Source organism: Natrix helvetica (genome assembly GCF_964273705.1).
Source record: "Natrix helvetica genome assembly, chromosome: 2".
NCBI lineage: Eukaryota > Metazoa > Chordata > Lepidosauria > Squamata > Natricidae > Natrix > Natrix helvetica.
In genome coordinates this window covers 195,575,974-195,601,793 of record NC_138552.1, presented here as the reverse complement: position 1 = coordinate 195,601,793, position 25,820 = coordinate 195,575,974, and the positions used below count along the sequence as shown (strand labels likewise).

Sequence of the window (25,820 nt, the reverse complement as noted above, 5' to 3'; positions counted from 1 at the left end):
ATGCCTAAAAAAGCTGACATGATGGGCAGAAATGTTGAACAAACTTATGAAACTGGGTATTGCTGAATTACAATTCCCGGCATCCAGCACCCTAGGGCAATACTGTCTAGGGCTACGGGAATAAAGAGTTCACGGATATAACTTCAGATGTCTCGCTTCTAATCAAAATAATGTTTTTCTTCTCACCCTATCGTTCCATTATATTGATTTTTCTTCCCGCTGTCTCTTGGGCTGAGACTTTTATGTTTGTTCCCGGAGTGGCGTTTTCCTTCCGGAGCTTATTCCCTGTAACACCGGCGTTTTGCTTTCTGGGTAGTGGAGGCGTATATTATTGAAGGTTAGTGATTTGAACTCTTTTATCCCCGTGGTGGATTCTTCTCTCAGATATTGCACGCACCTTGTTGCTAGACACTGGGCATCTTAGATTTTATTTCCTCTTTGGGGCATTACTGGAGATTGAGTTTCAGTTGTCTTTTCTTGTATTCTATGCAGAAGTAGTTTTGCAGAATCGCTCAATAGTTCATTTAATGCATGTAACATTTCTGGTGGGAGGTTGAAAAGAATTTGATCGACTAGACCCGAAGGGGAACAAAGTTTATTATCTTTGGTTTTGAGTTTGCTTTCGGTAGTTAAATCGTGTGTGACTCTATTTCTGTGTGACTCCTAGTCTAATTGGGAAATCAGGCTGGCAAAGTCATCTTCCGCATAAGCTCGGCGAAATAGTTGAAGATTAACCGCTGTACAGTATGATCCCCAAATAAAGTTTTGTATGCATGCAGGAAGAGAAAGAATTGAGTATTTTTCTCTGCTGGGCTGTGTGCGTGCGTGGGTGTGTTTATTTCCCTATATTATTTTTGTGCTTTTTATTCTTCAAGCTTCTTGATTATCGTTACAAAAATGTGATTATGCAGCTTAATGATCGAGAGATGATAGATGCATGGAGCCCTGTAGTAGTCTGCATGCGAACATAAAGTCTTTTTTGCTTTTGAAGGTACAGTCCCATACAATTACTCAGAAGTATGTTTGTACTAGGTAAATTTGTCTGCAGTTCATCTGGAGACTTTTACAGAATAGATTGCATGGAACAGTCTGTGAAGACCTGATGTTCTGAATCTGATAAACCTAATGACTGAATGAGGTATAAAGCAGCTTGGAACCCATTTGATGACATGTTATCAGGTTGGGATGTACTGTAATAGGATGTTTTATCGCGATGTCGCATGCAGTAATAAGGCTGGATATTTCTTGAAAAATTGACTGCCATTTCTCTTATCTATATACTTAGGGTATTTAGGAAGCTTCAGTGACAGGGTGGAACTAACTTAAAAATAAATGCAGATGGGACAACTATAATTTGAAGTTTGTCTTGTCATTTGCTCAGGAATTTTTATATTTTTTTCCTCTGTCTATTAGTTTAAAGATAATTAGAGTTGATAGTACAAAAATTGGTTTCTTCAAGCATATCCTGAGGCTATTAACGAAAACCTTTACCTTGGAGTTTAATGTGGGAGGATTTGACAGCCTGCATGAGGTGTGCATAGAATTGTAATCACTGTTGGCAAGAAATTCTAATGTTGAATTTTATTATCCAACTTACTGTCAGTCTAATCCATATAAATCATATAAACCACTGATTATTTCTGAATTGACCGTGCTTTTGAGTCTCATCATAAAACTATGTTTATAAATATCTGGGGCAGGGAGATGATGTTGAAATTAATATATCTAGGCAAATATTTTGTTCAAAATATAATAGGATATACACAAAAATAATATATCTGTTTCATAGTAAAATGAGGTTGTTCATCATTTACTAAGTGTATGAATATATTTTTATATTTATAAAAATGAGAATTTCTGAATTCGCATTTCGCATTGCTGAAATTTACAAAAGAGAAAAGAAGGATAGATAATAGTTAACATTTTCTATTAACATTTTTGATGTTTACTTATTAAAACATAAATTGCATTTTACCTTGGATGTTTTTGAAAGTAGAGATTTATAAACATGACAATTTTAATAGAAAGGAAAAAGCTGACAATTCTGAAATCATTGGCATTGTGTGTTTGTGTGTGTGTGTGTGTGTGTAGATTTTCTTGGGGAGTCTAATAAGTAGATTTTAGAGGGAGATTAATGACTTGGCTGCTGTTTTTGTTTAATAAGTGATACAGTTTCATCATATAAATAATATCTAAGTTGATTTTAGAGGCTTAACAAGAATCAATCCTAGTTGAACTCTGGAAATGCTTTCTAAAAACACATATTAAAGATAGCATTCTTATAAGGAATATTATGCGCCTAATGTTCCCAAAACTAGGCATGTGTGTAAACTATTTCTATTAGCTAACATAGGGCATCAAGCCCCAAGTGAAGAGATTACAAAATTTGGGCGGCTTGCACTCACAAAGCAGGAATCCTGTCAGAACCTGGTCCTGTTTTATCTGGCAGGTGCTTTTCCAAACAAAATTTGGAATATATATTAAGAGGGTCACAGCTTTGGTTACACAAACAGCATATGCTCTCAAAGCTGAATTGCTGTTAGAACTCCCTCCTGTTTTGTCTGCGGAAGTTGATAATGAAGTCAAAATTGTGTATAATTGCTACTTTAGAGAACAAATATCAATACAAGATAAAAGAATGAGAAATGAGTGGCTTTAAAAGACATATTTCAGAAATTATGCAAAATTAATCCTTCCTATTGGCAATAATGGTTTTAAATTTGATTGTATTTATTATTTTCAGTGGAAAGGTTGCATCTTTTAAAGTAGAAATGCTTCATTTTGTTTTAATGTATATATTGATTAAACATTAAATATAAAATTAAGTGGTGTATTTATCTCTTGCCTGTCCCTAGTGCCAATAAAATAATAGATTCATTTATCATTTTAAGGAATTATGGCATAGCAAAGTTTAGTTTTTATCAAGTTAGTGCTCTCTAGACGTTAAGGGATATAACTTCCATTATCCATGAAGATTATAGTCCAATATAACTAAAGTGCACCATCTTGAAAAAAGTTGGTCTTATATAAGCATTGATTGATTGAGTGATTGATTGATTATATGGCATCATCATTGTCAACTCTTAATGACCACATAAATATTCTCCATCATAAGCAATATGGTAAGCAATTAATTTAGTGTAAATTGGAAAATACTTGATTAGCCAACCAAAACATTGTGCTCTTCAAAGTATTGTTTGAACAACAAAAATCATATGAAGTTAAAGAAATAAACTTACATGATAAGTTTTGAAGGAAAGCAAAAATTGTAAAGCATACAGATTTCATTCTGGTTATGATTACTACTATTTTGATATCCTTGTCCCTTACTTCAAAAGAAAGGTTGAACTTGTAAAAAAAAAATACTTCTGCACATTTTAGTTCTTATTTGTCTAAGAGGTTAAATATTCTATTATGGGAGTTGGCAGATAGAGTTTTGCTGCCTTCTAATGTAATTTCTATTAAAAACAGTGATATAGTGCTTCAGAATTTTTTTTTTACTGGTTTGAGAGTTTAAGGTATTTCACAGCCTAAGGGTGGAACAGAATTATGCTCTTCATTAGTAACTGTAATTGTTCAGTTATTGTTAATTAAGATGGAGGAGGTTTTGAGCATACACTTAACCTTCCTGTTCTCTAAAATATCTCTGTGATATTTATTTTTTCCTTCTTCCTGATTATTTTTATTCTACCCATACTCCTTGTAGATGCACATGAAACTGAGAAGGCATGGCGGTATGAAATAAGGATTTTCACTTGTAGTTCTGTTGTCCATCACCACTACCCATAAGTCTAAGAGCTGCTGGAATTAGGATCCAGTAACAATTGAAAGCAACTAGTTTCTCATTTGATAGAACATACTCTTTTATATGAAGAAACAAGTTAGACTAGGATTGCTCTATGTGAGTTCAAACATCATCAATATGTTTTTCTTTCTTCAGCTGATTATAACATTTCCATTCTTTCTTTCTTAATATGAGACTGGGCAACCAGGGCTGTATGTTGCCCATTAATACTTATTTTTGGCTGTAATCTAGGCAAAGGATGTCAAACTCAAGATCCGTGGGCCAAATCTAGCCTGCAGGGTGCTTAGATGTGGCCTGCGGGGTTGCCCTGGAAACAGTGAAGGACTAGCCCACGGTGCCTCTGCCAGAGAAAATGGAGCTGGGGAGGGTCACGGGTTGCCCTCTCAAGCTCCATTTTTGCTGTCAAAGTATTGTAGGCGGCCATTCCAGTAAAAAATGGGGCTCAGGAGCCCATATTCACTGACAGAGAATTCGGGCCACCACGGGTGCTCTGACACGAGAGATGTCAAGCTGGCCACACCCACTCTGCCCCTCCCAGGTCAAACACAACCCTGGTGCAGCCCTCAATGAAATTGAGTTTGACGCCTTTGATCGACTCCAACTTCCTGCCTATATAGGAAATCCCACAATTACAATTTTCTTGATAAATAGCCATCTGAACTCTTGGTATATTTTAATGAGGAAAGGCTTCCTTCCAGTGTAGTATTCAAAAATGACTCAGGAAAGCTCCTTCCTGATTCACTAGGGTATAAGTGGAAGGGGAGGAAAAACATAATCAGGGCTGCAAAATTCTGTTGCAGGTAATCCTTGACTTACAACTGTTCCTTTAGTGACTGTTTAAATGGCACTCCAAAAAATGACTTACAACTATTCCTTGCACTTACAACTGCTTCAGCATCCCCATGATCATTGATTAGAATTTGAGCATTTGGCAACCAGCATATATTTACGATGGTTGCCAAATTCCTGAAGTCATGTGATCACCATTTACAACCTTCCCAGCCAGCTTCCAACAAGCAAAACCAAAGGGCGAAGCCAGATTTACTTAATGGCCACATGATTCCCCTAACTGCAGTGATTCGCTCAACAACCATGGCAAAAAAGGGCGCAAAATTTAACCCATTTAACAACTGCCTTGCTTATCAAACAAAATTCTGGTTTCAATTGTAGTCGTAACTTGAAGACTACCTGTACTGTAGCTTATTTTAATAAAATGTAGTTCTGATCTTTCTGTGGAATTGGCTTCCTGAAATGGAAAGCAGTAGAGAGCAGGAATTTGCAGATATGCCTTGGCAGGTTCTTTCCCTCTCCACCCTCCTGAACTACCGACAAATTGGTGTTGTATCTATTTCCACTATTCACCTTAGAATGAGCTAAGAGACGGTTGTTATCCTTACTTTTCCTAATCTTAATAACCCTTAAAGGTAATGTGATTGTAAAAATGCTTTATTTTAAACTGAAATGGAATAATATTCAATATTATGCTTGCTTTGCTCTCTCTTTGTGGGGTGGGGTCTTAACTTAGATAATGCCGTGCAGTGACTAGCATAATAGAATAGTGGGGAAAGGCAATTGTGCAGTAGAATCTGGTCTGAAGTATTTCATTGTGATTCATAGTATCAGCTGGTGTAAAGCCCAATTTATCATCTTCCTTTTCAATTACCATAGTGATGTTGCTGAAAAGCCTGTGAACCACTGTAACTCTATAAGCATTTTGAAGACTGCAGTAGTCTTGCCTTGTGCAGTAGCGTGAATGCTGCATAGAAAGTGAGTTTCATTCCAAACATAGAATGAGTATTTTGGGGTTTAATTCTTCTTATAGCCCCTTCTTACTTCTCTAACACCAGAGAATTAGGGAACTTTTATTATACCTTGGTAACTGACAGATGTCTGACATTTCACAAGAAATTGATGCAAATTATTGGCAATTAAACCTACCAACGTCTATAGATTTAGAGATTAGCCTATTCAGGATAGGATTGAATCTGAAACAAGAGTTGGAAATTTGAATCTTCATGCTTCTCAGTGGCTATTATAGGAAGTTTGTGGATTGCATTTTTTCCTCTCCATCTCTAATTTTCAATCAAATTGGGTTCTACTATCAGGTTCTTATTACACCAATTTTCTGACAAATTGCTGCAGGACTTTTCATTCTACTGTAGTCTCTCTTTAATCTTTCTACAATTTTTATATGGATTGTGTTTGCCCATATGCACATAAATTATGATTTTTAAGTTATTACCACACATTGTATGGAGGTAAATATCCTATGACAGTGACATGTGGCCTGCAGTTCCAGTTGATTTGTTACTGAAAAATGTTCTCATGTCTGTGACATTGCTAAACCTTTGGTTGTTCCACAGGTATTTGGGCCAGGATGGTAAACACCCTTGGTTGGTTTGCTGTAAAGGTGAAGATAAAGGTTACTCTGTCAGTTGTGTCTGACTCTAAGGCACGGTGCTCATCTACATTTCTTGGCCAAGGGAGCCAGCATTTTCTACAGACAATTTCTAGTGATCACGTGGCCAGCATGGCTATGTGCCAAAAGTGCATGGAATGCTGTTTTCTGTAGTTCCTCATTCATTGTAAGATGGAATGATATATTTGTTAACCCTCAGAATCACAGTAGTGAGGAAGAGAGCCATATAAATAGTTTAAATAAATAAAAACCAATGAAAATACCAATGTATCTTGGGTAGCTTCTGCTGAGTTCAGACAGGGGTCTGACAGAGCCAGTGCAGTCTCTCTGACCCAGGTTTGTGGTGGAACGATAATAGAAAGTATTTGACAGCAGGGAAGACATACTGTATCTCAGCAGCCAGTTCTACAGGTTGAAGCATTCCACCTAAGACTCAGGACCTCCTGGAAAGTAATGGGGACAGGAAGCACAACAGAGAAAATAGTCACAACAGTTTCATCTACTGTAAAAGTGGGATTTCAGCCAGCTTTGGTCCAGCCATGGTGACAAAACTGCATGGGTGGATTTGAGCCACCTTAGGGGAATTTATACCTGAAGTTTAAACATGAAACAAAAACAAGTGTTTGCATATAAAATTATCAATTGTGTACAGCTCTCTGTAAAAATAATTCACACAGAGGTCAAGTCTGGAGTTATTAAAGCTGATTGCACTTCCATGCCGTCAGTAGACTGAGGGTTCCTATATAGATTTTTCTTGATTGTGTGGATTAAAGGGCTTTCCCTTAGGTCTTCGCCAAAGAGCTGGAGATAGCACCAGACATGGGTTGACCTCATCTGCTCACTGATAGGACTGAGTCTGATGAAACTGATAACAAGGGCAGCAACAGTGTAAAAGCTGGGCAATTATTGGTGACCAAGAACTCAGAAACCTACCTATTCCTAGCTTGTTTATTCTTAGCCTATGTAGAAGAGAGGAGTCCTTGTTTCTCCCCTAATCAGTTCTCCCTATTAGTTTGTACCAATACAATACAATAGCAGAGTTGGAAGGGACCTTGGAGGTCTTCTAGTCCAACCTCTCTACATGGGGCTCCCCTTGAGATGCACTCGAAGACTGCAGTTGGTCCAGAACGCGGCCGCGTGGGTGATTATGGGAAGTACAAGATACTCCCATATAACACCTCTCCTGCGCGAGCTGCACTGGCTCCCTGTGGTCTATCGGGTGCGTTTCAAGGTGTTGATTACCATCTTCAAAGCGCTCCATGGCACAGGACCTAGTTACCTGCGGGATCGCATCCTGCCCCATACATCCCTACAACCAATTCGCTCACACAGAGAGGGACTTCTCCGGGTGCCATCCACTAAGCAGTGCCAGAGGGCGGCGCCCAGGAGTAGGGCCTTCTCTGTGATGGGCCCAGCCCTCTGGAATGACCTCCCCCCGGATATTAGGATTACCACCAACCTCCGCTCCTTCCGTTCAAAACTCAAGACCCACCTTTTTCAACTAGCAGGCCTGGCTCAACCGTAGTTCCATTTTACTCCTCCTGGCAATTTTTAAAATTTGTAATCTCCATGGGGTATTTAATTTTAACTTATTTTAATAATTCTATGTTATAATAATGATGTATTGTGTTTTTTATACCTCCTCCGCACAATGTGTAATTTTATATTATGTGTTTTATTTATTATACGCCGCCCCGAGTCCCTTTGTGGAGAGGGAGCGGCTAACAAATTTAATAAATAAATAAATAAATAAACCCCCTGCCTAGGCAGGAGACCCTATACCTTTTCAGACAAATGGCTAGCCAACATCTTCTTAAAGACTTCCAGTGTTGGAGCATTCACAACTTCTGGAAGCAAGCTGTTCCACTGATTAATTGTTCTAACTGTCAGGAAATTTCTCCTCAGTTCTAAGTTGCTTCTCTCCTTGATTAGTTTCCACCCATTGCTTCTTGTTCTACCCTCAGGTGCCTTGGAGAATAGTTTGCCTCCCTCTTCTTTGTGGCAACCTCTGAGATATTGGAACACTGCTATCATGTCTCCCCTAGTCCTTCTTTTCATTAAACTAGATATACCCAGTTCCTGCAACCGTTCTTCATATGTTTTAGTCTCCAGTCACTTAATCATCTTTGTTGCTCTTCTCTGCACTCTTTCTAGAGTCTCCACATCTTTTCTACCAAAACTGAATCTACAGCCTAGAACTGCATTGGCTTTTTTGGCAGCTGCTGCACACTGCTGGCTCATATTTAAATGGTTGTCCACTAGGACTCCAAGATCCCTTTCACAGTTACTACTACTGAGCAAGGTATCATCTATACTGTACCTGTGCATTTCGTTTTTCTTGCCTAAATGTAGAACCTTACTCTTTTCACCATTGAATTTCATTTTATTAGATAGTGCCCAATGTTCAAGTTTGTCAAGATCCTTCTGTATCTTAAGCCTATCTTCTGGAGTGTTGGCTATTCCTTCCAGCTTGGTGTCAACAGCAAATTTGATGAGTTCTCCATTTATTTCCTCATCCAAATCATTGATGAAGATGTTGAAGAGTACTGGGCCTAAAACAGAGCCTTGGGGTACTCCACTGCATACTTCCCTCCATGTTGATGCAGTTCCATTGAGGACTACACGTTGAGTGCGATTGGTCAGCCAGTTACGAATCCATCTGGTGGTGATGCTGTCCAACCCACATTCTTCTACTTTATCTAGTAGTAGGTTATGGTCTACCTTATCAAATGCTGTACAAGTAAACTATATCGATGGCATTCCTCTGGTCCACTAATTTTGTCACTTTGTCAAAGAATGCAATAAGATTAGTCTGGCATGATCTGTTTTTGACAAACCCATGTTGGCTTTTGGATATTGCTTTGTTTACTTCTAGGTGTTCGCTAATTCGTTGCTTGATTATCTTTTCCAGAATCTTTCCTGGTATTGAGGTCAGGCTGATAGGTCTATAGTTTCCTGGATCTATTTTTGTTCTTCCTTTTTTGAAGATGAGAACCACATCAGCTCTTTTCCAGTCCTCTGGCAGTTCCCCGGTGCTCCAGGATCTCTGAAAGATATAGTTCAGTGGTTCTGAGATCTCGTTTGCCAGTTCCTTCAGAACCCTGGGGTGTAATCCATGCGGTCCTGGTGATTTGAACTCGTCTAGGGTAGACAGATACTCACTTACCATTTTCTTCCCTATTTCAATTAGTGTTCCTAATCTGATTTTTGTGGTGCTGTTTTTGGTAGGTTGGACTGTTTTATCCCTTTGTGTAAAGACAGATGCAAAACATGAGGTAAATAGTTCTGCTTTCTCCCTGTTGCTTGTCACCTTCTTGCTACTTTCTCCCAGCAATGGACCAATTGTTTCCTTAACCTTTTTCTTGTTTTTAACATGTTGGAAGAAGCTTTTTTTGTTATTTTTTACTTTTGTGGCAAGTCTTTCTTCATTGTGAGCCTTAGCTTTCCTTACTTCATCTTTATAGGCTCGGGCTATTTGCTGATATTCTGCCTTAGTTATGTCCCCCTCTTTCCAATTTTTATACTTATCATTTTTGTCTTTCAATTTGTCAGAGAGTTCTTTATGCAGCCATGCTGGTTTCTTTTGGGAGCTGTTATTTTTCTTCTTCATCGGTATTGTGCGAGCTTAATCTCATTTTTCAAAATTTCCCAAGCTTCTTGAGTTGCTTTCTCCTTGACGATTCTCATCCATGGAATTCTTCCCAAGCTTTCTCTAACTTTATTGAAATTAGCTCTCTTAAAGTCCAAGACTCTAGTTTCACTTTGTTCTACTACTTGTGTTTGCATAATGTTGAATTCCAATATTGCATGGTTACATGCCCCCAGGGTTCCTTGGCTTCAACACCTTCTATCATTTCCTCTCTGTTAGTGAGAATTAAGTCCAATATGGCCATTCCCCTTGTTCCTTCTCTACTTTTTGGAAAACAAAGTTGTCTGCTAGGTTCGTTAGGAACCTGTTGGATCTTCCACTTGGTGCAGAGTTTGTTTCCCAGTTGATATTGGGGTAGTGGTATGCTTCCTACATACCTTAGTTAGCTGACTAGTAAAAAGTTCATCTACTTCCTCTGCTTAGTTGGGTGGCCTGTAGTATAGACCTAAGGCAGTGTCATTTCCCCCCCCCCAACCTTTAATATTGACCCAAATGTATTCAAGATAGTTCTCATCGTTGTTGTGCTCTATTTCTGTAGAGATGTAGTTATTTCTTATATATAGTGCAACTCCACCTCCTCTTTTATTTGTTCTATTTCTTTAAAATAATTTAAATCCTTATAGCTGTATGTTCCATTTGTGGGTTTCATCCCACCAAGTTTCTGTAATGGCAACAATATCATATCTGCCCTCATTTACTTGAATTTCTAATTCACCCTGTTTATTTCTCATACTCTGTGCATTGGTGTGTAGACATTTGAGTCCATTTTGATTGACCCTGTGTTTACTGTCTACATAACCTGTGTTATGCCTGACTGCCCCCATTTTCTTGCCACTTGTATGATTCATGCACAGGGTATGGCACTCACTACTAAATGCTTGGTTTTGCTTAATAGCAGGAGTGATAATCTTACCCGCATAAACATCTATGTTATATGCACTGATAACCCTATGAGTTTTAAATTGCTGGGGACAGAAATGTTCTGTATCTATTAATTCTCTGTCCCCGCTCTTTAGTTTAAATGTTTATCAAGAAAATCTGTGAATTTAATGCCAAGTAACTCAGTCCCTTTCTTGGATGGGTGCAAATCATTTCTTTCATTCAGTTTTTCATTGGACCAGCTGCAGGCATCATGACTAATAAAACAAAGCCTTCCCTTTTACACCACTCCTTTAGCCACACATTAAACTCTGCTACACGCTGGCCCTTCCCTTTTGGTTCCTTATATATTGGTAAAACATCTGAAAAGATAAACCTACAACCTACACTACTCATACCCCTAAGTACATCTTTTTGCGACAGATCATTTGTGCCATGATATAATAGCATCAACGTCACAGTCCTTACTTGCATTCTTGACTATCTTAAGAATACGCCTCTTATCTTTGCTGGCAGTAGCACCTGGCAGACACCTAACCTCTTTTAAAACCTCTATATCCTTTCCTAAATTTACATCACTTACGATTGAATCACCAACCAGAAACTGACTTCTCTTTTTACATACCTTGATCTTCTTGTGCGACTGATGTGTGATACCTAGATCCCCATTTTGCCTTTCCAAAGAAAATTCTTCATTTTGGACCACAACCCCCTGCTTATTTGAGTCATCATTATCACAACTACCATGACCTGTCTCTTTAGTGTCCCCATTAAGGTCAGCAAGGCGCTATATCTGTTATGCTGGGTCACAGCAAAAGCTTTGTGTTTATCGTTCACAGCTCTCACCCTGCCAGATCCCACGTTTGTCCAGGATCTTTGCGGTAGAGGGGACTGATAGTGTGGCATCTCCATAGTGTGGAATGGCTGAATTGGGCACCTAATTTCTCCTTGGAGAGCACAGATTAGAGATTCTAGATAGGTAATCTGTCTATGTAGATTAGTAATTTGTTTACAAAGGGGACAGTATCCAAATTTGAAAGGAGTACTGCGAAAGATAGGTGCAAAAAAGCTATTACATTGAACTAAGCTGGTCATTTTGAAATAAAATAAAATCACAATCTCAAACGCACTAATCCAGAATGTATTGTTATTTTGGTTTATAGATATATGATTCGCATGCCGAACGGCGTGCAGGCTGTTGTATTCTCGGAGCGTCCACCAGCAGGTGGCGCTAGAGGAGGCCTGTCCACGCGCGCCCAGGATTGGTCGTTTTAAACAGGTTCCAGGGCGGCACGAGCATCAAGCCCCTATTGGCTACCGGCTTGACAGCTGGAGAATATAAATAGCTGTCAACCGGCTTTCAGTTCAGTTCAGTTACTAAGTTGAATAAATCAGTTACTGTTACTGGTTGTCTGTCAGTTATTACCTGATACTTAATACTGGCGACGAGGACGGGCGGATCCAACCCAGCAAAACAAGTTACCATGACGACTTCATCGATGTTCGCCCCATTTCGTGTGGAGGCAGAAACCTGGGAGGCGTTTGTGGAAAGGTTTGAATGTTTCCTCCTGGCACACGACTTAACAAGCCTTTCCCTGGAGAGGAAAAGAGGCATATTTTTAAACTACTGTGGACCAGAGATGTTCGCAACTGCAAGAGCTCTCTCAGCTCCCACCCCTGTACACACGGTGCCTTGGGAAACATTAATGGCAAAATTAAAAACACATTATGAACCGGCACCTTCACGTTTTGCAAGGCGACAAGATTTTCGCCACTGCATTCAAGGAGAGGGGCAATCCATAAGCCACTACGTGGCTGCGCTCCGTGCGGCTGCTATTCCTTGTGAATTTGCTGATTTGGACGAAGCCCTGTTGGAACAATTTATTTATGGTCTGAAAGACGTTAAATTACATCGCCGAATTCTATCCCGGTCAGACCTCACTTTGAAAATTGCCGTTGATGAGGCTCGCGCAGCGGAGATGGCCGAACAGTCAACCCCTGACCGTAGACGGTTGCCACAGCCGTTGCCAACCGGACAACAGTTTCCATCGCCTCAAGTAAATCATCAACAACTAGCCTCCTCTATACAATCAGAAATTGACTTAGCAATAGATCGTCTGCAATCATTAAATTTTAGAGACAGTCGCGCCTGCATGAGCTGCGGCGGCAAGCACGCACGCTCAACCTGCCGATTTAGGGCAGCTATTTGCCGGAAATGCGGAAAAAAAGGACACTTAGCAGCAATATGCCGCTCATCCGCTCCTGACAACCGGCCACAAAATCAAAATGCTGCCTACCGTTTTTCTGCACCTGCCCCACCAAATCGCCGCCTAAATTCTCTATCTCTGGGAGACATCCAAGAATACAACCCCGAATGGGTTGTCGACTCAGCATCCGCATCTGCAGGAGGTCGTGGTAAGATGCACCTGACTATCTTCCTCGAAGGCCGGCCTTGCTCTATGGAGCTAGACACAGGCTCAGCTCGCTCAATTATTTCTTGGCAAACATTATCATCTATTCTACCCCACTACAAAGTAAAGCAACTCAGCCCTGCAAACTGCCGCCTGAAAGACTACCAGGGAAACTCCATCAAGCTCCTAGGCTGCGCTAAGCTACTAGTTACTTATGGCTCCTTCACAGGCCACCTACCATTATTAGTGGTACAGGATCCCCTGGCCTCTTTATTGGGGCTCGATTGGTTCACTGCTCTGGGTTTGTCAATAACTGGCATCCATGCAACGCAATACTCTTCCTTACCTACTAACAATTTCACCTCACTAATTGCGGAATTCAAAGATGTTTTTTCACCATCATTAGGCTGCTACAAGGGCTCCCCAATATCTTTAAACCTCGACCCTTCAATAGCTCCCATCAGGCTTAAGGCCAGACGTCTACCATTCGCCTTAAAGGCGAAAGTAGACGCGGAAATTGACAAACTCCTGGAACAAGGAGTTCTACAACCAGTTGATTTTTCCCCTTGGGAAACTCCAATTGTTGTTCCCCTAAAATCTGACGGTTCTGTAAGAATATGCGCAGATTTTAAAACAACAATTAATAAAGCCCTCCAAGCACATCCCCACCCAGTACCGGTAGTCCAGCACGTACTACACACATTAGGACGAGGTAAGATATTCGCAAAATTGGATCTAGCCCAGGCCTATCAACAGCTACCTGTTGATGAAGCCACAGCACTGGCACAGACAATAGTCACCCACCGCGGGGCTTTTAAATGTCGTAGGCTGCAATTCGGCGTCAGTGTGGCCCCAGGAATATTCCAGGGATTGATGGAGCGGTTGCTCCATGGCATTCCTGGGGTCACACCCTATTTCGATGATGTGCTCATCGCAGCCAAAGACGCCCCCACGTTAATAAAATCCCTACGTGCGGTCCTCCAAAAATTCCGGGCTGCAGGCCTCCATCTTAAGGCATCAAAGTGTAAATTGGGAGTCCCTGCCGTAGAATTCCTGGGATTCCTAATAAATAAAGATGGAATCCACCCATCACCAAAAAAAGTGGAGGCAATCCTTTCCGCACCAACCCCAACCAATAAGGTTGAGTTGCAGGCTTTCCTAGGCCTCCTCAATTTTTATTCGTCGTTCATTCCACACAAAGCGTCGTTAGCAGAGCCCCTCCACCGACTTTTAGACACTTCAGCACCATGGCTCTGGACCGGCCGCGAGGCGCAGGCGCTCGCGGCTGTCAAAAAGGCTTTGACAGCTCCACCAGTGCTAGCGCAATACGACGAGAAGTGGCCCCTGCAGCTAGCTTGCGACGCCTCTCCATTTGGAGTTGGCGCAGTGCTGAGCCATGTATATCCTGACGGCTCAGAGGCCCCCATAGCGTTCTACTCCCGCACCTTGTCCAAGCCTGAGCGTAATTATAGCCAGCTGGACAAGGAGGCGCTGGCCGCCGTTGCGGGAGTAAAACGTTTCCACCATTACCTGTATGGGCGGCCATTTACCCTCCTAACGGACCATAAACCACTTCTAGGCATTTTAGCTGGCGACCGCCCCACTCCAGAAATTTTATCTCCCCGCATGTCCCGTTGGGCGGAATTCTTATCAGCCTATAACTACACGCTGATCCATAAGCCAGGCATAACAATGGGCAATGCAGATGCTTTGAGCCGCTGCCCTTTACCGATTCCGGTATTGGACCCAGCTCCTACAGAAACAATCTGCCTTTTAGATGAATTGCAACTTCCACTGTCTGCATCAGACATAGCAATACATTCCAAAGCAGACCCCATCATCTCAAAAATAATTCATTTCGTCCGCAGTGGATGGCCTAATTCTGATATAGACCAGCCACTACTGCCATTCTATCGCCGCCGAACGGAACTGTCATCTCTCCAAGGCTGCCTCCTCTGGGGACACAGAATAGTAATCCCAAGCAAATTGCGCCAGGCACTGCTATCTCGTCTCCATGAGGGCCACCCTGGCATTGTCCGTATGAAATGCCTGGGGCGCAGTTACATATGGTGGCCCTCCATGGATGCGGACATTGCAGCGTGGGTACAGGAATGCCCCCAATGCCAGCAGGTCCGCCCCGCACCACCAGCAGCCCCATCCAGAGAATGGGAACAACCCAGATCGCCGTGGAGCAGACTCCACGTGGATTTTTTAGGACCAATAGAGGGAACCACCTTCTTCTTGGTAATTGACGCGTGGTCAAAATGGGTAGAAATGTTCCCTATGCATTCCACTACGTCTGCAGCCACTATAAAAATCTTAGACAACTTATTCACAACACATGGGTTACCTGACATCATAGTGTCGGATAACGGGCCCCAATTTACTTCACAAGAATTTCAGACATTTCTCCAACACCAAGGCATTCGCCACGCTCCCGTGGCTCCCTTCCACCCGGCGGCTAATGGAATGGCAGAGCGCGCGGTGCGCACGGCCAAGGAATCACTGGCACGCATGGCTCATTTGCCAATGCAGCAACGAGTAGCCACATTCTTAAGATGCCAGCATACCACCCCTTGCCCAATAACTGGCAAAGCCCCTTCCGAGTTGTTAATGGGAAGGAAACTACGTACGACGTTAGACAGATTACATCCCTTTTACGCTACCCCTTCCTACCCATCCTCTCCCCCCCCTAGGGTTTTCATGGTAGGGGAAAGAGTGTTCGCTAAAAACTTTGCAGGGGATCCTAAATGGGTGCCTGGTGTTGTATCGGAGCTAACGGGGCCCTGTTCCTATAGGGTCCTCCTTGGAGATGGAAGAGTGTGGAGGAGGCACATAGATCAGCTGAGGCGAAGAGACACCGGTGCAGCGTCAAACAACTCAAATGTTCCAAATGTTATTCCAAGTTCACAAAGACCTGTTGACGCCGCCCATCAGGCCAGATCTGAGCGAACAACTAGCTCCGGCGGCCAAATCAATGATCCGATACCGGCAAGCTATCTACCTGGTGAGTTGGGAGGAGTTCCACGGTTTGGCCCTTCATGGACACTTCCTCGAAGCGATCCTCCCTCTACGGCGGCAGTTACTCCACAGCTAAGAAGATCGCAGCGCGTGCGCAGAAGGCCAACCAGGTTCCAGGATTACGCATGCGCGGACAAGGGGGAAGGAGTGTTGTATTCTCGGAGCGTCCACCAGCAGGTGGCGCTAGAGGAGGCCTGTCCACGCGCGCCCAGGATTGGTCGTTTTAAACAGGTTCCAGGGCGGCACGAGCATCAAGCCCCTATTGGCTACCGGCTTGACAGCTGGAGAATATAAATAGCTGTCAACCGGCTTTCAGTTCAGTTCAGTTACTAAGTTGAATAAATCAGTTACTGTTACTGGTTGTCTGTCAGTTATTACCTGATACTTAATACAGGCTACTACCTAATACTCTTTGTTTCTCTGACTCCTCCCTTGTAGAAAACAGCTCCAATCACCAGCCTCAGGGAAGTTCAAATGAAATGACAGTTTCTGTTACTTCTTTGTTCACGGTATCTAGGACTGTTTTGAGACCTTCTTATTAAATTGAAGGGTATGTTGGTTTTCTTCAGCAGATCAAATTGCTTGATTTGGAGATACATTTGAGATACACAAGATTGCCATTGTCCATGTATTTCTTTTCAGACATGAATATTTTATTATGGAAGAATTTCCACAGGATTCCCAAGAGCAGGTTGTTCCAGCCAAGAATGCTGTGTCTGTATAACAATACTCATGGTTTTGAAGAAGATGAAATAAAGAAAAAGCTTCAGCAGTTTATGGGTGGTTCTGTCAACCTGTCCAAAGAAGATGATGGGATTGGAGTACTTACGCTGAACAATCCAAGGTTTATGAATGCATTTACAGGTAATAACAAAATCTGACAGCAGGCAGACTTAAATGTGAAAAGTGACACCTACCAATTATGGGGGAAAAATATTAATCACTCAGTTGTATGGTGGCATTCTGACTTGAACGAGGACACAGTTTCTCTCTCTCCCCCCCACCCTTCCTCCCCTCCTTCCTCCCTCTGTGTCTGTCTCTCTGTCTCTCTTACACACACACTCACAAACTTTCTGGAGTTTGCAAGAGCATCTGTTTTTCATACTAAGATCCCAGCAGTGTCACTTGCTGCTGGCAGTATGTTTTTTGATGTGTGGATGTAGCTGACAGTTATACTGCTTTGGTGGAGAAGCTCTCCTATCTCCTCCGTCCCTTTGATTAAACTTTGCCTTGTAACTTTCCTTCCCAGGATTAATAATTTCATTTATCAAAGGATAAATTGTAAATTTATATTCAATTGCTGTTATAAGCTGTACCCTAAAGATGTTATTCAACTTTTTTTTTTTCTCTTAACGGCAGGAACAATGATGATAGAACTACAGGAGAGAATTACTGTACTAGAAGATTGGAAAGATGGGAAAGGACTTATTATCCGTGGTGCAGGAAATACTTTTTGCTCAGGATCTGATCTGAATGTAGTGAGAGCACTTTCCAGCTCTCAGGCAAGTGATGGCAGAAATTAATTTATAATACAGACCTTAAACTTTGGACACATTTTTTTCCTTTACAGAAAGTTGGCCTTGAACCATAATTCTGCAAAAAGTAATAGTAACAGAACAGAACATAAAAATTGCCCTAATTTTGTGTTTGGTGCTAAGTTTGCAGTTTGCAGTTACCAGAAACAAATGGCAATTTGCAAATGTTTATTTCCCTTTTTCTTCACTGTATTTAATTTGGATAGAAACAGGTAGATGGTATATAGATGATAGAGAGATAGATAGATAGATGATGATAGATAGATAGATAGATAGATAGATAGATAGATAGATAGATAGATAGATAGATAGATGATAGACAGATAGATAGATGATGCATGATAGACAGACAGACAGACTTAGTTTAATTTCTCATGCCATTCAGAAATATAAAACTCTGCATATCAAATGATTGATTTCCCAAGCTGTCAAAGTTGATTGTTTCCCTTAAATTGCAATTCAGCTTATGGAAAAGAAAGCAAATTAGAGAAAGGGAGATCTCTCCCTCTGAAGAGAGAGATAATTTTTCCTTAAAGAGAATCTTGGAATCCCTTCCCCACCATTGTGGGAACTTCCATAGACCATACTGTATCAGTCAATCCTTGGTGTTACGAAGTGAGAGAGAAGATGACATAGACAATTTTGGTGGCTGTTTCTGAGATAAAGGAGAATATTTGTAGCTCAGGGTTGAAACAAGGGGTCCTTGGTGCTCTCTGAGTTTATTTGTTTTCTTGCAGATATTTCATTGCCCTATCTAGCCCTGATGATGTTACCTAGACAGGGTAATGAAACATCTGCAAGAAAGCAAAGCAAGCTGAGAGAGCACCAAGGACCCCTCATTTTTGAGATTGCATGGACTAGCTTTTCAAACAAGAATACTATTAATCTTCCCCCAAAGCATTCAGATTTATGTCTTGGATTGGTGTACATTGTTTTTCTCCCATTGCTTATAGTAATAGGATAAAAGAAATATGGAAACATCAGTCAGGATCTGGCAACAAATATAAGGTCTGGGATAGGCCAGTAGGGCTTTTAATATTTTGGAACTCCATGGGACAACATGGTTACCCTGTTAAGTTAGAGTGTAATCCTGTGACTTTTACTTCAGCTCCATTGAACTGATTGGAACCTGATTTCTGAGTTATTGAAAGGTTTGTTAATTCTAAAATTAGAGCCCTAAGCATATCTTGGGGATTTTTTTTTCCTTTTTGCAAATACTATAAATCCGGGAGAAATTGTCCTTGAACTCAGCAGGTATTTTATCAATTTTCTTTTTCAAGCACCTCTTTCTTTCCGCAACTATAGTCAGCCACCGTCTTTTGTTTCCATAATTGCAGGAGCAATGAGGGACGTAGACAGCTGAAAGATACTCTTGCTGTTGAATGCTCCGCCCACTGCTGTAATGTAACAATTAACAACGGATTGCAAGCTATGTGGAAAAGTGCTGTTTTTTTCTGAAGGCAGTAATGTTGGGTTGAGCAAAAAGAAATCTGTTCTGTTTATTTGTTTAGGGAGGCTTTGAGCCTTGGCCTCCGTTTGTTCTGATCCCTGCTGCTGTAGTACTGCTCAGTTTGCAAAATATGAGAGTTAATATAAATATGCTCTCTTAACTGATGAAACTCTGCAGTTAATATCATCCAAGTTTCACTGAAACACATGTACACACACACATTCTTTCCAATGAATGTAACTGCAGGTAGTCCTTGACCTATGACCATAATTGGGACTGGAATTTCCATCGCTAAACAATGCAGTTGTAAAACGAGACATATGTGACCATTTCATCTAGCAATGGCAATCCCAATAGCCCTGGTTGCCTTCGTATGTCCAGACATACAGATGGTTAAGTGGGAAGCAGAGGGAGTGCCAAGTGAGGAAAGAGTACAGAGGGTGGGAGGTATGCAGGAGTATGGGGAAGGGTTTGGGAGGTCCGAAACAGGCCTGGCATGAGTTGCGGTGCTGCAGTGCGATGTAAGCAAGGGGAGGCCAAGGAGAGAATACATTGCAGCTCAAGGACCTTTTGGTGTTCTATGATTCTGGGCCTGTAAAAATTCCCTAAGCGGTAGCTAGCAAAAAGCCACAGCTGCCCCTCGAAACCTCAGCTAGCCCAATCTAGCCCAGTAGTGCAGCATAATACTCTATGACCGCCAAATGTCTTGGAAGATCCAATAGCATGGGGCAAAGCAACCTCCCTCACCCCAGGAAGCTCCAATTGCCCCAGGAAGCCCCAGCACAGCAACTCTGCCCCAACTGCAAATACTGCCCTGCACTCCGAGACCCCTGCCAGCCTGCTCTCTGCCATACCAGCTAACCGTCACCATCTTCTTCATCCTGCCACTGTGGCTAAGGCCTGCATTTTGCAATGCAGCTGCTGGCCATGTCAAGCCTCATTCCCAAGGCCGTTTATGCCATTCTTCAAATTGCTTATGGTCTTGTCAAATCACGTGCAGCCTCTGTGGAAGGCTTCAGAGCCTTGCAAGAAAGATTCATTCATTCATTTCATTCAATTTATTAATACATTCCTTTAAGGTTTGATGCGTAAAGAGCTTGAAAGAAAATTTGGGATTTTTTTTTACTACATATACTAGAACAAAGCCTTGTGAGAAGGCTGCACATGGCCTCTGGAAGGCCTGGCATGGCCTACATTTACCTCAGAAAGGGCCAGACTGGACATGCTTAGCAGCATGAGCAAGAAGATGGCGAAGATTAGCTGGGGTGGCAGGGGCCATAAAGCACAAGGAACCAAAAGTGCTTAGATAGCAGAGAGGGCAGATAGGCAGTGGCAGGTGTGGAAGTGATTCTGCATTCCTAAGTGAGTGGCAGGCACCCTAATTTTGATGAGGTGACCATGGGCGCTGCAGTAGTCATAACTTTGGGGACCAATCATAAGCTCTTTTTTTTTCAAATAGTTGCAGAATAAATGTCTATTACTTGAGGAGTTACCTGTAGAGACATTAATTCCCTTTTTCTAATTATCCCAGCATCCATGTGAGATTTCCAAAGGGTGCAGGAGTGAAGGGCATGGAAAGCATAGTTGAAGTCATATGATTTCCCACTTATCGACTGCTTTGTTTTACGACAGAGCTCCTAATCCCAACTGTGGTTGCTAAACAAGAACTATTTGTAGACTGCTTGGCCATTATGCTCAGAATAGTTTGCCCATTTCAGAGATAAGAGCAGAATATAACATATTCAATTTAGATTTAACATCAGGCCATAGTTTACATGGAAACATAGGAGAAAAAAAAGCATATTGCATAGAACTCTCACCCATATCATACACTGGAAGTTGACCTACTGGCATGTTTGACGATTTTGTTAGCCAATAAAGCAATAATGTTACAGGAAATCACTGACAGGAGTGTTGTTTTCAGGAGTTAATGAGGGAGTTTATAGGTTCATTACTCTGCAGCTTGGAAATTGGCTTATTGCAAACGAGCTATATTGCAGCCTTTCCCAATTTGGTGGCTTCCTCTTCAGTTGGGCTACAGTCCTCATTCTGATTGCACAGCACTTTAGGGCACCAGGTGAAGGATGACTGCTGGATAGAGTATGTATAATATGACTGTTCTTACTTGAGGATAAAGATTTCTATTCTAAGCTGTTTAGAGTTCAGGCTGGGAGTGGAAATAAACCTATTATCAAATATTACAAGGAAGAGTAGAAACGTCTTGCATACAGAAAACAGAATGCCAGACTAGGTAGGCCTTCGCTCTAATCAAGTCTCTATTTGTGCAGGGTTTCTTTTAAAGAGAGAGAGAGAGAGAGAGAGAGAGAAAACAGCAATGTGAAAATGTTTTGAAATTCTTTGAAAACTGTCTTTTTTATATTTAGACTACGTATAGATTAGTATCTTGATTTCACTGCAATTTATCAAACATTAGTTTGCAAAAGTTAAGAAATCCTGATCATAATATTGTAGAATTACAAAATAACAACCAAATCAGGGAAAAGCCAACACCTTCCCCCCCCAAAAGGTTGATTATTATTAAATAAAGTTCCAAGAAAAACAGCAGGGCCTTAGCAAAGCTTCATGATATTGTGCCACTTTCTGTACATACTTCTAAAATTGTGCAAAAATAGAGAATCTCTGATAATCAATTTTTCTCAAAATGTTTGCAATAGGAATAGGAGAAGGGGAGTTTTCCTTCATACCTCTCTTTCCACAAGAACCCAGTCTCCTTGAAAAATTATTCTGTAAAGGATGAATAAATTGAGCAGATTGTTTGAGAAACTTATCCTTTGCATGTTCACTGGGAATCAAGACACTTGGAACACTAAATAGACCAAGCAGCTTCTTTCATTTTTATTATTAGAATATTTCTTGATATTTTGTTTCTCTGTTTTTCTAGGATGGGATGAACATGTGTATGTTCATGCAAAACATCTTAACCAGGCTCATGAGGTAGTTATGTTCAGTGTTTGTTCTGTGTAATTCCCCCCCCCCCCTCAAAACATATGAAATTTCAGGATCATCTAATAATGTTATGGTGCACTTTGGTGGATCCAGAAATATTCGGAAACAGAATAATTATTAAAAATGTCTGAGTTTTTAGAATGTGTTGATTTGGGGTCTTTTTTGCCCTTTGTAGCAGTGATGAAATTTAATTTTTTTTACTACCAGTTCTGTGGGCATGGCTTGATGGGCGAGCAGGGGAAGGATACTGTAAAATCTCCATTCCCTCCCCCACTCCTGGAGGAAGGATATTGCAAAATCTCCATTCCCTTCCCCCCCCCTGCCCCCGCTCTGGGGCCAGCCAGAGGTGGTATTTGTTGGTTCTCTAAACTACTCAAAATTTCCATTACTGGTTCTTCACAATCTGTCAGAACCTGCTGAATTTCAGCCCTGCTTTGTAGACATCAAATTCCAGAAACTAAGAAATGTTGGGGATGTACATACCCAACTTCTACAAATCCATCTTCCCTGTCGTAGAATCAGCCATCTTGAAAATTTGGCAAGTCGTCTTTTTGCAACTTTTAATTTAATTTAATTTAATTTAATTTAATGCTTCTAGACCGCCCCCTCTCCCGAAAGGGACTCGGGGTGGTGTACAGTTCATACAAAATATAACAAGATACAATAAAATTAAATATGTACAGTTGACAGTTGACATGGAGGAGGTTAAAATGCCGTTAAAAGAACTGTACAAAGCAGATTAAAATAAATTCAAACCCCTAAAAACAAATACAGTAAATTAAAAAACCCCTAAAATAACCAGATATAGTACGTTTGCCAGGAGGGACAGTTGAATTATGCCAGGCCTGCTAATCAGAACAGGTGGGTCTTCAGTTTTTGCCGGAAGGAGCGGAGGTCAGAAGTGGTTCTAATGTCGGGGGGGAGGTCATTCCAGAGGGTTGGGCCCATCACAGAGAAGGCCCTACTCCTTGGTGTCGCCCGCCGGCATTGTCCAGTGGATGGCACCAGGAGAAGTCCCTCCCTGTGTGAGCGTATTGGCCGCAGGGATGTATGTGGGAGGATGCGATCCCGCAAGTAACTAGGTCCCGTGCCATGGAGCGCTTTAAAGATGGTAATCAGCACCTTGAAACGCACCCGGAAAACCACAGGTAGCCAATGCAGCTCGCGCAGGAGAGGTGTTACGTGGGAGTACCTCGTACTCCCCATCACAGCCCGCGCGGCTGCATTCTGAACTAACTGCAGTCTCCGGGCGCGTCCCAAGGGCAGCCCCATGTAGAGAGCGTTGCAGTAATCCAGGCGGGACGTCACCAGCGCATGAGTGACCGTGCGTAGGGCATCCCGGTCCAGTAGGGGGCGCAATTGGCGCACCAGGCGAACCTGGTGGAACGCCCCCCTTGCCACGGCCGCCACATGGTCATCCATTGACAGCCGGGCATCAAGGAGGACGCCCAAATTGCGCGCCCGTTCCACAGGGGGCAATTGCTCGCCCCCTATGGCCAGCGATGGAATCAGCTGGCTGAATCGAGGTGCCGGTAGCCACAGCCACTCAGTCTTGGAGGGGTTGAGTTTAAGTCTGTTGTCCCCCATCTAGACCCCGACGGCCTCCAAACACCGGGACATCACTTCGACAGCCTCGTTGGGGTGGTTTGGAGTTGAAATATACAGCTGAGTATCATCAGCGTAGAGGTGATACTCAACCCCAAAACCACGGATGATCTCACCCAGCGGCTTTACATATGTGTTGAACAGGAGAGGCGAGAGGACCAACCCCTGTGGCACCCCACAAGTGAGTGGCCTCGGGGTCGACCTCTGTCCCCCTGTCAACACACATTGCCTCCGGTCGGAGAGGTAGGAGCCGAACCACCGCAAAACGGTACCTCCGACTCCCATCCCCTCCAACCGGCGCAATAGGATACCATGGTCGATGGTATCAAAAGCCGCCGAGAGGTCTAATAGGACCAGGATAGAGGAACAACCTCTATCTCTGGCCCTCCAGAGATCATCAACCAACGCGACCAAGGCTGTCTCTGTGCTGTGCCCAGGTCGGAAGCCGGACTGGCGTGAGTCTAGATACTCGGATTCGTCAAGGTGTCGTGGAAACTGCTGGGCCACCACATTCTCAACAACCTTCGCTAGAAACGGAAGGTTGGAGACTGGACGATAGTTAGCTAGCTCCATTGGGTCGAGTGAGGGCCTCTTAAGTAAGGGCCTCACCACCGCCTCTTTCAAGGCGCTTGGTAAGGATCCCTCACCCAATGAGGCATTCACCAGGCCCAGAAGCCAGCCTCGTGTCACCTCCCAAGATGCCAGTACCAACCAGGAGGGACACGGGTCCATTAAACATGTGGTGGGTCGCAGCCGTCCACGCAACCTATCTAAATCCTCGGGGGCAACAGAATCAAACTCCTCCCAGGATGGTCTCACAAGACTCGCTGTTGGCGGCTCGTCTGGTCCACTGAGTGGGGCCCATCCGCTCCGGATCTGAGCGACTTTGTCCTGCAGATATTCCCCAAATTCCTCTGCTCTGCCCTGTAAGGGTGCCCCCTGCGTCCTCTGTGACAAGAGGGAGCGGGTCACCCTAAACAGGGCGGCAGGGCGGTTATCCGCGGACGCAATAAGGGTGGCACAATATCTACGTTTGGCCGCCCTTAATGCCACCAGGTAGGTCCGCAAGTAGGATCTTACCTGTGTTCGATCAGATTCGGAGCGTGAGGACCTCCACCTGCTCTCTAGACGTCTCCTGTGGCGCTTCATCACCCTCAGCTCCTCGGTATACCAAGGAGCCCGGGTGGGTCGCTGCCGCAGGAGAGGTCGCAAAGGCGCAATCCGGTCCAAGGCCCCAGCCGCCGCCCTATTCCAGGCGGCCGCTAGGTCCTCCGACCGAGCGCGGGTCAGGGCTACAGGTAATGGCCCAAGCTCCGTCTGGAACCTATCCGGCTCCATCAGGCGCTTGGGGCGGTACCAGCGTGGACCGTCTGGTCCCGCCTCCTCGCGGTGGGGGGTAGCGCCAGGGAAGTCAAGCCGGAGACATGAGTGATCTGACCATGACAGGGGTGTAACAGTAAAATCCCCTCTACCCAGATCACTCGTCCACTGCTCAGATACAAAGACAAGGTCCAATGTGTGGCCTCCTTCGTGTGTGGGGCCCTGAATTAACTGGGTCAGGCCCATGGCTGTCATGGAAGCCATGAACTCCCGAGCTACCTCAGATGCTGCTCCCGTCGACGGCAGGTTGAAATCCCCCATGACCATAAGCCTGGGGATCTCAACCGCCGTCTCCGAGATCAGCTCGAGGAGCTCGGGCAGGGCTGCTGATGTATAGCGAGGAGCCAAGTATACAATCAGCAAACCCAACTGCCTCCGTGGGCCCCATTTCACACCAAGGGACTCACACCCGGATATCTGAGGAACAGTGAACTCCCTCGGCTCTAGACCTTCCCGTATAACTACCGCCACCCCACCACCCTTACCCAGGGCCCGAGGCTGATGGAATGCACGGAAACCTGGTGGGCACATTTCCACGAGGGGTAAACCACCCTCGTGGCCCAACCAGGTTTCCGTTATCCCTGCAAGGTCTAGCTCCCCCTCAGAGATCAACTCATTAATGAGGGGGGCCTTGTTGGTTACGGACCTTGCATTGCAAAGCATCAGCCGTAGGCCCGGGCTCTGTAGTTCCTGGCCACC

At 43.2% G+C, this 25,820-nt stretch overlaps 1 protein-coding gene across 6 annotated transcripts in view; it reads left to right on the top strand.

The window, feature by feature from the left end:
• Positions 1-280: 280 nt before the first annotated feature.
• ECHDC1 (ethylmalonyl-CoA decarboxylase 1) overlaps positions 281-25,820 on the top strand; it is a gene marked incomplete at its 5' end in the record, with an annotated part of 36,112 nt that continues 10,572 nt past the window's right edge. The window contains 5 exons of one of the 6 annotated variants that reach the window (XM_081943054.1): positions 351-494; positions 16,623-16,734; positions 16,827-17,048; positions 17,544-17,686; positions 22,072-22,124. In XM_081943054.1, coding sequence (XP_081799180.1) covers positions 16,829-17,048; positions 17,544-17,686; positions 22,072-22,124 — 416 coding nt within the window. The other 5 variants (XM_081943055.1, XM_081943056.1, XM_081943058.1 and 2 more) reach the window with 5 other exon arrangements.